Source organism: Schistocerca serialis, chromosome 8 (assembly GCF_023864345.2).
Source record: "Schistocerca serialis cubense isolate TAMUIC-IGC-003099 chromosome 8, iqSchSeri2.2, whole genome shotgun sequence".
In the NCBI taxonomy this organism is placed as follows: domain Eukaryota; kingdom Metazoa; phylum Arthropoda; class Insecta; order Orthoptera; family Acrididae; genus Schistocerca; species Schistocerca serialis.
This window is the reverse complement of record NC_064645.1, coordinates 482,878,367-482,891,090: the sequence shown is the minus strand read 5'-3', so window position 1 is coordinate 482,891,090 and position 12,724 is coordinate 482,878,367. Positions and strand designations below refer to the sequence as shown.

The window sequence follows — 12,724 nt, the reverse complement described above, 5'->3', positions numbered from 1 at the left end:
TGTGTGTGTGTGTGTGTGTGTGTGTGTGTGTGTGTGTTTTTTATTTCCAAAAAAAGGCCTTTTGGTGGAAAATGTAAATGTTTAGCAGTATTTTCATTGTGCCTATCTCCGACTCAATGCTTCCAAGACACTAGTTTCAAACATACAAACTCTATGAAGATTACAAAATTAATTAGGTCACCATAATGATTTTTCTAGAAAAACATTGAAAATGTATGCACAGTTTACAGGCCTAGCCATGATCTATCATTGTAAGCAGTTCCTCTTGATGTTGAAGCTCTTGTGTCCAAACCTGCTCACAAATAAATTTGTTTTTGGGTTGGATGTGGCTCGAGTAAAACACACTTTTTCCTCTTTTACTCAGACATGTTTAGCTGAAGTTACAGTTATTTTCTTTCTATTAAACAACAAGAAAAATGTACTTTACTACCTATACATATATTAATTCAAGTTTTTATGAAAGTATTCACAAATTGTAAAACAGACATCATTTTTTGTACAGTGATAGATAAACCATACAAAGATTTAAAATTCCCATCTCGAACAAATTCAACTGTTCAGCTGCCCATCATTTTGTTTTTGCACTTCTGTAAACAGTGACACTGAAAGTTTAAGAAGTGCACTTTCTCACAGTGAAGATAATGGGGAAAACAAAAAAAAAAGTGAACCACAAATGCATGCATGCACACACACTTCCACATAAAATTAATGAATATTAAGCCTAACCAGAACATTACCAGTCATAAATGATGTTAATGATGTTTTTTTTTATTTTCAGCTCTATGTGGTTGCAGATGACAAACTGTGGAAGATAAACAACTGTAATGCAAAACATAAAAGACCACAAAAAACATAGTATTTAGTAACAAGGTATACACAAAAAAATCATGTCTGTTTTCAAATTTGAGAATAATTCCTTAAAAGCTCAAATTTGTATACACACAGTTAGTAAAGAAAATTTCTCCTTGTGTTTAATAGAAAGAAAATAAAAACCCACTGACAATGCTTTAACTTCATTGAAACATATCTCAATCAAGGAAGAACAATTGTGTTTTGCTGGAGGCAGACTCCATTCAAAAACAAATTTATCTGTAAGCAGTTAATCATTCAGGACATACTTCTTGAGAGACTTAGATATGGTCTAGTGACTCATTTATAAAATTAGATATAAACCACCAAGTTAGATATGGTCTAGTGACTCATTTATAAAATTAGATATAAACCACCAAGTTCTTATTTGAGACCCATTTTATTACTTCCAGTCTTCTCAAAGGTGTCTGAGGTGGTGGCCTAAGATAAAATATTGGCTCATTTTTCTGAGCAGAACATGTTAACTACTACTCAGTTTGGCTTTCGTTACAGATACTCCACAGACAATACCATGCAAGACCTAAAAACTGATGTCAGAGCAGAGATAAACAAGAAAAAGATTTTGTTTGCATACTTTAGGGTCTTCTCAAAGCTTTCGACTGTGTGGACCACAAAATACTCCTGTGCTCACTGAAATGTTATGGCATCAATGGCATCCCTCTTACATGGACAAAAAGCACACAGCCACATTTACTTTTATTGTCCAACCACTTTTCAAACAAGATACACATGGTAGGAGTAAGGGTATAATTCTTACAACACCGCAAGTGACACACTGTAAGCTATGCAGCGTGGATTACAGAATGCCAGGGGTTGGGTGGAAAATGTAAATTCAAGTGTGAATACGGTAAATAATATGCTGAAATTTTAATTCATGATGTAGTAATTCACTTAGCCATGGATAAGGAGGACTGCACACAAGCTTTAAGTCAGCCAGACCCCTTCATAGCTGAAGTGCTACAAACAGAGTAGGCATTTGAATTACAGCAAGTGGAACAATAAACTTTTTCAGCAGACTTTGTTATTTCACAAGTGGCCCAGATAGTGATAGAGTTCAGTGGGTTTTTGTAGCAGAGACTGTGATTCAAGCTGGAGTTTATTTTCCTGAAAACCATCCCCATTCTTCTTCTTCTTCTTCTTGTTTTGAATGGGCCTACTTTGGACCATGTTTGTTAAACTGATGGGCTTTGATCGTTGCCCAGTACTGTCGCATCTACCGCCGATGCAACTCCTTCCTTTCTTCTGTCCAGCGGGTACCTTTCCTTCATGGCTTTTCCTGAAATCCTCGGACTTCCTTCAGGATATGCATCACAGACTGACTGTTCTGGATATCAATTATTCCCAGTTCTTTAATGTCTTTCTCAGTATCTGTCAGCCAAGTGGTGTGAACCTTCTTGTTTTGCCAGAAGGTGAACAGACAGTTGGTCAATCTGTTTGGGGGCAATCTTGCAACATCGCTATAGAAAGCTACCCTTCTTTTTCTTGCCCAGTCAGGGGGCCTCTCAGTATGTTCGTAGAGCTCCGAGTTATGTCGCCTTCTGAACTTCCCATCTTCTTCTACCAGGCCTAGGATCTTCCTAAGGCTTCTCCTCTCTCTGACTTCCAAGTTCTCCATCAGACCTCTCCGGTTCACGGAAAGACATTCCATGGCATGCAAGGGTTTTGGTCGTATGACTGATGTGTAGTCTTAAGTTTCCGATTACGTGACAGGCATTTTTTGTTGTAGGTCTTCATAGTCAGTCGATAGGCTAGTTCTAAATTGTTGACTCTCATGGATAATGATGTTTTACCTGATAAGATGAGTTCAAATCCATTCACCAAGATACTCAAACTTTTCAGTCCTTCTGATGTTACCCTAGTCTAGTAACATCTCTCTGTTAGCTTCTTTGATGTCGGGGAAGAACTGTCTTTTCTCCAGTGACACTTTGAGACCCACTTTGGCTGTTTCCTGAGGCAGTTTACTTTCATTGTTGCCATTTCAAGACAATCAGCAATCAGTGCCATGACACCTGCAAAAGCCAGACAATCTACAATCAGTTGTTCGTTCTTATGGCCCAGGTAGACAACACTCTGAACAACCACATTGGTCAGTTCCTTGCACCATTCTCTCTCAACCTTTTCAAGGACACAATTGAAGAGAATTGGAGACAGTCCATTCCCTTTTCTCACTCCAGTTTTTATATTGAAGCTTTCTGAGGTCTCACCTCTAAATTTGACCTTCGAATGGGTGTTGGTAAAGGTTTCTAGAATGAGTCTGCGGGTTTTGTTGTCTAGTCCTAGTTCCTGGAGTATTTTGTTAAGCATTTCTAAATCAACAGAGTTGTAGGCCTTCCTGAAATCAACAAAGGTGACAACCACCTTGTGGTTCCTCATCTTGGAGTATGCCAGTACAGTTTTCAGGTCGAGGATCTGTTCAGCACAGGATCAGGTCTTCCTGAAGCCTCCCTGATATTCTCCCAGTTGACTATCCAGTTTATCTTCTGCCCTTGTTACTAATGCCTTGGAGAGAATCTTATATGTTATTGGGATGAGAGAAATTCCATGGCAGTTGTTCCGATAAGTTAAATCTCCCTTTTTGGGAAGTGGATGGATCAGAGCCAAGTTCCAATTAGGCGTAATTTCTCTCTTTCCCAGATGTCCTGGATCATCTAAGTGAGCTTGCCCACAGCATTGCTTCCAGCACATTTCCAGATTTCAGCAACGATAGAGTCCTCTCCAGGTGCCTTATTATTCTTTAGAAGTTGAATGCTTTGTCTGACTTCTTCCAGTGAAGGAGGTAGTGAGCTCATGGTTTGTTTGTAGTTGAAATCTTCACTAGATCGATCACAATTGAGTAGGTTTTTAAAGTACTGAGCTACTAGGTGGCAGTTGTCCTTATTATCTTAGCTGTAAGCCTTCTTTGTTCCAAAAAAGTTCTCCCAATTTTTCTTGGTTTTTCTTACAATTCCACTTCCCCCAGAGTGTCTGTCTTTGGGCTACTGCATTGTCACAGTCTTCATTCCACCACAGACACTTCCTTCTTCTCATGAGCGGGGCGAGGTCATTGGCCGTCTCCACAGGAGTCTCCTTCAGTTGGTCCCAGCTATTGAAATCTGTACTGTTCAGTCTCTGGCTTACTTCTTTTCTGTTCTTAAGGTGCTCTAAATCAAATCTTATCATCTGGAGGTTCTGTGTACACTAGTGTTTCTAGGCTGGAGTCTCAATCTGACCTTCGAGAGGTAGTGGTCTGAGTCCAGATTGGCACTTCTTAATACCTTCATGTTTTGTATTTCCTTTTGAGATTTTCTTGAAATGGCCACATGATCTATCTGAAATTCACCCAAGTTGGTGTTAGGTGAAATCCAAGTCTTCTGCTCAGCGTGTATACAAGGAAAAAAAAATTCCTAAATTTCCCGGTTAAAAACACTTTTCCTGGGTTAACATACACATTTTCCATGTTAAGTGACAGTATACCTTCCCTTGGAACTGTAAATCTTATCAATCATTTCATTTCAATGGTTCAGGTTTTCAAAAATGGCTCTGAGCACTATGGGACTCAACTGCTGTGGTCATCAGTCCCCTAGAACTTAGAACTACTCAAACCTAACTAACCTAAGGACATCACACACATCCATGCCTGAGGCAGGATTCGAACCTGCGACCGTAGCAGTCGCATGGTTCCTGACTGCGCGCCTAGAACCGCGAGAGGCTCAGGTTTTACATACCGGCGTAGAGCTTCCCGGCACTTTACAAAATTAATAAGCCCCTCCCCCCCTGCCCAAAAAAAGCATTTTGTAAAGATCTTTGATGTGCAGCAACATGTACACTGCATATCTTTGTATTATGAAAGTACACAGTCAAATCCCACCACACTCAGCACGTTAGTTTCCAAAGCACTGAAATCGAGATTGCGATGCGTTTTGTATGTCAATCGCAGCTCATGTCACGTGATCTCGACAGCCAATGACAGCAGATATTCAGAGCATTGCACAGATGATGTAGTCAGCCAACAGCAACACCACTGTTAAGTAGCACGAACACACAAAGAGGAAAAGTTAATGGTTTAGATTAATATACACAGTGTAGCTACACGAAAGGCTAAGCTTTCACATGTAATATTTTTTTTCTTTTGTTGTGTGTGTTACACTTTAAGACACATCACACAAATGTTCCAGTAAAATTTTAAATAACGACAGAAATGTTTGGTCTTCTGGGCACAAAGTTCCTGTAAGTAGCTGATCCTTGAAGTGTTAAGTTTTAAGTGACAGTCAAACTCTCTGTGATTCAAGAAATTGATTGCACATTCATACACGTAATACAATTTATCTTACGTAAAAGGAAAATCACTTTGAAAGTAATGCTTTTCCAACCACCATTAACAATATTTTCCAGCAACCTGTTAGAAATAGGTTCATTTCAGCAGTTGCCAGAGAGTGCCAGATATTGCACGTGTGCAGCTACGATAATGCAGGAAGCCCATATGTTTGTACATATATAGCATTAAGAGATCTTATATTATGTCACAAAAGAAACAGGACATCAAAAGATACTCCAAGAGCATCAGAATTTCGCAAACTATACTAAAATGCCTAATTTGGCTTAAAATGCAAATTTGTATGTCCTGATTCATAGAGCTTACTTTTAAGAAAATCAGCATGTACCTAAAATTTCCTTCTACTAGCCCAAATTTTAATTTCTAGCTCACTTTTCCTCATACAAAAATTATGAAAAACATAAATTTTATTACAACATTTGTATAAAATTAAGAGAAAATGAAAAAGGTACATGGAGGTAAATCATTACAGTAAATTTGCACAGTTACAATAATTCACATTTATCTAAAATTTTAATACAAAATACATAGAAAATTAAGAGAAAAATGAGTATGTTCATTTTCTTACATTTCCTTTTTCAGAAAAAAATCAAGTTTGAAGATCTGAGGTAAATAAAACAGCAAAATAAATATTCACATTTAACTAAATATTTTTCTTTAATAGGATTTCAATAAAGTGCAAAAGAACCCCCACATTGCCCATCACTCAACTTCCATTTGTTTTGGGCTCCTCTGACCCTATGTACATGGCACTACGCAGAGGCTAACTTCTGAATTACCAGAAGCGCTCCATTTATTTGGGCCGCTATTAAGTACATGAGCGAGTGTGTTGGTTGGTTGTTTCAGCCAAATGAAAGTCCCAACCTGATACTAAGCTTTTCAGTGCGGTTTTCAGGCTGCAAATTTTATTGGTGTACCAGTACTGTATTATCTCATGTTTGGCGTAATGGCATGTGTGTGTCAGAAGATGAAACATAAACATGGGTCATGTGGGGAAGATTGGGTGGTCAAGAAAAATTTTTCTGGGCAGCATCTGGCAGCTTGTTGCTACTGCAGATACAGCGAACAGCCCCACTTCAAGCAGCAACAAGCAGGAAAAGGAACTGCTCATACGCAACTCAACTGCTCAAGTGCATGAGCATACTAGCAACCACTCAAAAGAACCTAATGTAAATAGTTGTGATGTCACACTCATTGTAAGCAGTTTGTTGTTATGAAGTATTGCACAGTCTTCATACTGAAGACTTTGACACATGCTGTTGTTCACAGATGCTTGTGTATGCACTGTTTTTTGTTGTTGTAAATGGCACTTTTCCTTTGCAACTTACATTTTATTTTGGTTTCTCTCTCACATTCATGTTTTATTGCTGCAGTATTATTCTGCAGTAATGGGATACAGTAGAATTCTTTATTAGAATATCTGTTCTTACCAGTCAAAATTACAAAAATTTAACTGAAAACTAAGACCATGAAAAATTCCTGGAATTGTAAATTGTTCCCAGGTTTTTCCCAGTTTTCTCCCAGATGAAAAAATTCCCAGGTTTATCCCGATTGTCCTGGGGCATATACACCCTGTCTGCTTCCTTGGCAGGTGTTCGAAGGCTGAAGACTTCATGACCAACCCATAAGTCCTACACAGATCCACCAATCGTTCCCCATTGCGAATGGTTCTCATATGTGCTGGATAGCTGCCAATGATATTTCTGCTCTTTTTCTTTCTTCCCAGTTGGGCACTGAAGTCACAAAGCAGTTTGACAATGTGTGTCTCTGGAACTTTAGAGAGAACATCTTCTAAGTCTTCCCAGAATTTGTCAGTTCTGTATGGATCGTGTCTGTTGTCCTGGTTGGTTTGGGCATGTACGTTGACTACATTGTAGCCCTTGTTAGCACATTTGAGGGAGAGGATGCTACAGTACAAAGGTATTCAAAAGATTATCATCTTGTTCTTTATCTTTATCTGCAAGATTTCCTGCATGTCATTAGTTCTCATTGCCCACCCACATGTTGTCTGTAACCAAGCGATTTTGTTTCAAACAATTCTCCTTTCTGATGTGTCTAGTCTATTCAGTTTTCATTTGTTCACTGTGTGTTCACACTCACATCTCTTACAAACTGAAAAGTTACCATCAATTCAATCACCAATGCAAGACTTCTTAACCAGGCCTTACAAACCAACCACCACTGATTGCTGTTCTGTTAATCATAATGTGTACCACAATAATTGGTACTGAATGAGGAGTCAGTCACAATAAACAAGTTTCAATGGAGACCGAGTGAGACGGTGTGCAGTGCTTAGCACACTGGACTCGCATTTGGCAGGATGATGGTTCAAAACCCATGTCTGGTCATCCAGATTTACATTTTCCGTTATTTTCCTTCATCACTCCAGGCAATTGCCAAAGCATAGTTACTCTGAAAGGGCACAGATGATTTCCTTCCAATCTTCAACATAATCCAAGCTTGTGCTCTTGTCTCTAACGATGTCGATGGGATAATAATTAACTCAGTCTTCCTTCCTTCCTTTTTTCGAAGTGCAGGTAATACTTACCACTTCTAAAATACATTTTGATGGTATAATAAGGTACATGCACAGTGTTTCCTTCACTGACAGCAACTCCTTTTTGATGCAGACAGACTTACTAGTATGGAAGTAATATTTAACCATCATGAGTTAGTGGACATAATATGTCACTCTAAGAGTGAGAGCATGTAATAAATTATGGCACATATTCCTCATTAATCATTTCAGATGGCACAGATTGTATGTACATCATGAACTTGACACTTTTATCTAGTTCACAATTATACTTTCAAGATAAAAACATTTACATTTATTATCTTAAATTAGTGAACATACCTCTAAAATCATTATAGCTTTAATGGATAGGGTCATATACCAATATGTGATGCTTTTTATGATAGGCTAGGCATTTCCAAATAAACACTTATTCATATAATATATGTAGATTTGGATTTTACTTTGTCTCACATAATGGTTTGAGAGATATAAATGACAGAAACATGAACTTCTGAACAAAGTAAGCAAATTTCATAATTTAGAAAATTAGTCTTTTCACCGTGTGCCAAAAATTAACATGTAGCAACACAGAGAATTTTATCAACTCAATACAGTTCTGTATGAGCTAATCTGATGAATTTTATTCCAAATATGAGCTAAATAAAATCACTGATGTGATGTGCTATTCTAAATAGTGATTTACTCTTTATCCTCAAAGTCTCAGGATCCAATTAGCAACAATATATAAATGTTTCATATGATAATAGCAACAACTGAAGATGCACTTTTTTAAATAATGTAATAATTTATCAACATACACTAAATTTCATTAAAAGGATTCAAGTACTAATTTATTCCTAAATTGAGCCTACTTAATATCGGTCTTTTTTGTTCATTTAGTAGTTGGGTTGCTTCCAGTTTCACTTGTCAGCAACTTCATATCCTGTCTTCTACAACATGTATGGAATAAACATTCTTCTCAACTAGTAATCGGAAAAGATAAATTAAAATATACTAACCTGAAAGGCAATACCTGTCACTACAACTCTGAACTGTAGCAGGAGGTAATATGTTGTAGGGTCAAAGGCTGACAGGTTTATGAAGGCCAAATTGTTATACAAGCAGTATAAAAAGGCCGGTACAAAATATAACAGCATTACTGTAAAAATAAAAGAAGCAAATGTTAATTCTTAAAACATATTTGACTGCAGTTGTTAAAGAGAAGACAAGAGTTCTTCCAAAAAATCATGGCACTGCATAAATAGCAGAGAAATCTGGTAACTAGTTTTGTTGCCTGTCCTCTCTTCAACCCCTTGTAAAAGTGTGCTTCAAACTTGAATTGTTTATTTTCTTTCTTTAAGGATATAATAAAGCGGTGACCTGCATATGAACAGGTAAGAGATTGTGAAACTAGTCACTGATACACACACACACACACACACACACACACACACACACACACACACACACCTCTCTCTCTCTCTCTCTCTCTCTCTCTCTTACATTCAGTCCCACATTGAGTGCTCTGTCAATCCCACCATGACAGAGAGCCCCACCTCCCAGCTCTCAGAGAAAGGAAAAAAAATATAGTGTAGTTAGGTGTTTCCTTGCAAGAAAATGATTTTAAAGTAGGTATTACATTGGTTTTTAACAGGGTCGGAAATGGAACTCCTGTGGCTAAATTCTGCATTACTTTATACATGTTATAAGAAAAACAATTACATTTAAAAGTAGCTGCTGCTCCTACAGGGTTAGCCTAAATGATTTATCAGGTTTCAAACCATTGTTTACTTACAAGTACATGACCCACGAGGACAGCTGATACATGAAAAGATAGATGCACCCACTAAGTTTCTGGTACATTCTACAAATACTCAATGTGTGCGCCATTGGTCGCCTGGCACACATCCAAACAGTAATCCAGTTCATTTCACTAGCACATTTCCACCAACATCCATAACAGCACCTCTATTGCATTCCTACAGTTTTTGCAGTGTTGTTGGCTTTGGGGGCACATACACATAGTCTTTAACATATTTTCACAGGAAGAAACCGCATGGCATTAGGTCTAGTGACCTGATAGACTATGGCAACAGAGGAACATCACCCAGAGCAGTGCAACCTATCTATCGATAGGAATAGCCAAAATAAATTAGAAAATCAATTACATACATAAAACTAAGCACAAAATTAGATCTGGTGTTAAAGTCTTTAAAACTAAGGGCCAACCTATCTCTCTTATGAAAATGCAGATTATATTCACATATGTTAATGGTAATTAGTTAAAACTGAAAAAATGAATTTTAAGGAGGCAGATGGCAAAACAAGAGGGGAAGTAAAAATATCCCAGGCTTCTTCATCACATGTTGAGAAAGGTGTAGACAATTGTACTACAGTGAGGTGGAGCACCATCCTATTGAAAGATGAAAGTCAAGGAGTCAGCAAGACTCACAACTGCAACATATCTATGTACATGGAACATATCACCATCTGCCTGATGATGAAAGAGGAGCCATACATCTTTGTCTTGGATGTGACGCAGAAGACATTCACTTTTTGTGAACCACTTTCCATACGGACATACCCCACACTCTCTCACAGTAATGATTCATATTTCCCGATAGATCAAAAACCACTTCATCGCTGAATATCAATGTTCTCACAAAATCATAATCACGTCCACAACCTGCTGCATTTTGGTACAAAACTACAACCAGTGGGTGTAATCATCTGGAGTCAGGTGTTTTAACAGTTACAAATTGTAGGATTTAAAATGCAAATGCCACTGCAAAACATTACATGTCGTTTTATACAGAATGCCCAGTCCACAGTTAGCACAAATGGCTGAATTTTGTGGCCTACGCACATAGCTCTGTCTCACATGCTCCAAGTTTTCCTCTGAGACATGTGGTCACCCCATGATTTTCTGTTTACACAGACAAACAGTACCACTAAACTGGCGAAACCAACACAAAACGCTCTAGCAGCCAGGTGCAGATTATCTGTATTTGCATACAAATGCACACGTATGCCCATAATGGACTAACACTTCCCATATTGTAACACACAGAAACTTTTCTCCTGCATTGCTGCCGTCTCAGAGTGCCTTCACAGGCCTGTTAGATAGCGTGCACGTGAGTCACGCCACAAGGCGGGCTTTTTAAATTTGGCGAATCAATCTTTCCATGCATCAACTCTCCATGTACATCACACATTTGCCAATAAAAAGTGCTTTGGAACCTTATGACTCATTTACGCTAACCCTTCACTACTCGGCTGCTGTTACTCTCTAATACTTCAAACAAAGTATTTCAACTTCACATGGACCATTATTAGCTGTCTATATAACACCAAAATCAGAATATATTTTATACAAATATTAGAGTTAGGAAACAAACAGTAAAACAAAAAACATTAGGGAACTTTACCTAGACATAAATTAGCTAGGACAAACGCACTTCGAGGGGATGCTGGGGGAATACTGACAGACCCCAGTGCTATATTAAGTAAATGGAGGGTGTATTTTGAGAATCTATTAAATGTACACCAGGAAGGAGGAAATGAGCAGGCGTACGAAATACATACAGCAGAACCCCAGATACCTAAGCCAACGTTAAAGGAAGTAAGAGAAGCAATCAACAAACTTAAAAACCATAAAGCACCAGGATCAAATTGCATAACTGCAGAATTAGTTTAAAATGGGGGACAGAAATTGGTGGAAGTAGTTAACAAAGTGATAACTAAAGCATGGAACTCAGAGATGATACCTGAAGAGTGGCAGGAGTCGATTATTCTGATCCCAGTTTTTAAGAAAGGCAACAAAATGGATTGTAGTAATTATAGAGGGATATCGTTATTACCAGTATGTTCCAAAATTTTCTCGAATATTCTGCTAAGCAGGCTTACACCATATGCAGATGAAATTGTGGGGGATTACCAAGCCAGCTTTTGGAGGAACAGATCAACTGTAGACCAAATATTCACCCTACGTCAAATTTTGGAAAAGAAATGGGAATACAATAAACCAGTTCATAATCTTTTCATAGATTTTACAAAAGTATATGATTCAGTATTGCAGTCAAAATTGTACAGAATTCTTTTGGAACTTGTAATACCAAAGAAGTATGTTAGACTTATAGAAGCGAGTTTGAAAAACACAAAAGGTAGATTACGCATGGGGAAATTGGAGTCAGAAGAATTTGTAATAAAAAACGGACTTAAGGAGGGAGATGCCCTGTCTCCGCTACTTTTTAATTTAGTCCTAGAATATATTGTACGAATGGCAGCAGATAATTCAGAGGGTGTGGAGTTAAATGGAAATATTAAGATTTTTAGGGTATGCAGATGATCTAAACATCATTAGCAATAGGAAAGAATCTGTAACAGCAAATGTGAATGCATTAATCAAGGCTAGTGAAGATGTAGGTATAAGGATAAGTGAAGACAAAACTAAATACCTGGTTACTACTAGAATGCCAACAGCAGTAGATCAGGAAATGTTAAGAGTTGGAGACATGCAGTTTGAAAAAGTGAACACATCTAAGTATCTAGGCGTGGACATCACTTCGAGAAATGAGATTGAATCCGAACTGAAGAAGAGATTACGGGCGGGAAATGCGTGCTACTTCTCACTGAATAGATTACTTTCATGACAGATATTGTCTAGGAATTTAAAGATTAGAATATACAAAACTATTATTCTACCAGTTATGCTGTATGGGTGTGAGACTTGGTCTCTCACTGTGCAAAATGAAAAGCTGTTTCGAGTATTTGAAAACAAAATTTTGAGGAAAATTTTCGGAGAAAAAAGGGATGACATTAGCAGAGAGTGGCGAAAACTACATAACAAAGAGGTTCAAGAACTCTATTCAAGTCCTGACATAATCATTATTATTAAATCACGTAGGCTGTGATGGGCGGGTCACGTAGCTCGAATGGATGAGGGCAGGGCAGCGCGCAGAGTACTGGTAGGGCACCTAGAGGGAAAACGTCCTGTGGGGAGACCGAGGCATAGATGGGAGGAC

General features: G+C 38.0%; 1 protein-coding gene across 1 annotated transcript in view; it reads right to left on the bottom strand.

Moving 5' to 3' along the window:
- LOC126416437 (UDP-galactose transporter senju) overlaps positions 1-12,724 on the bottom strand; it is a 74,655-nt gene that overhangs the window by 19,203 nt on the left and 42,728 nt on the right. The window contains exon 4 of the mRNA XM_050084160.1: positions 8,720-8,859. Coding sequence (XP_049940117.1) covers positions 8,720-8,859 — 140 coding nt within the window. The remainder of the gene's footprint in view (positions 1-8,719; positions 8,860-12,724) is intronic.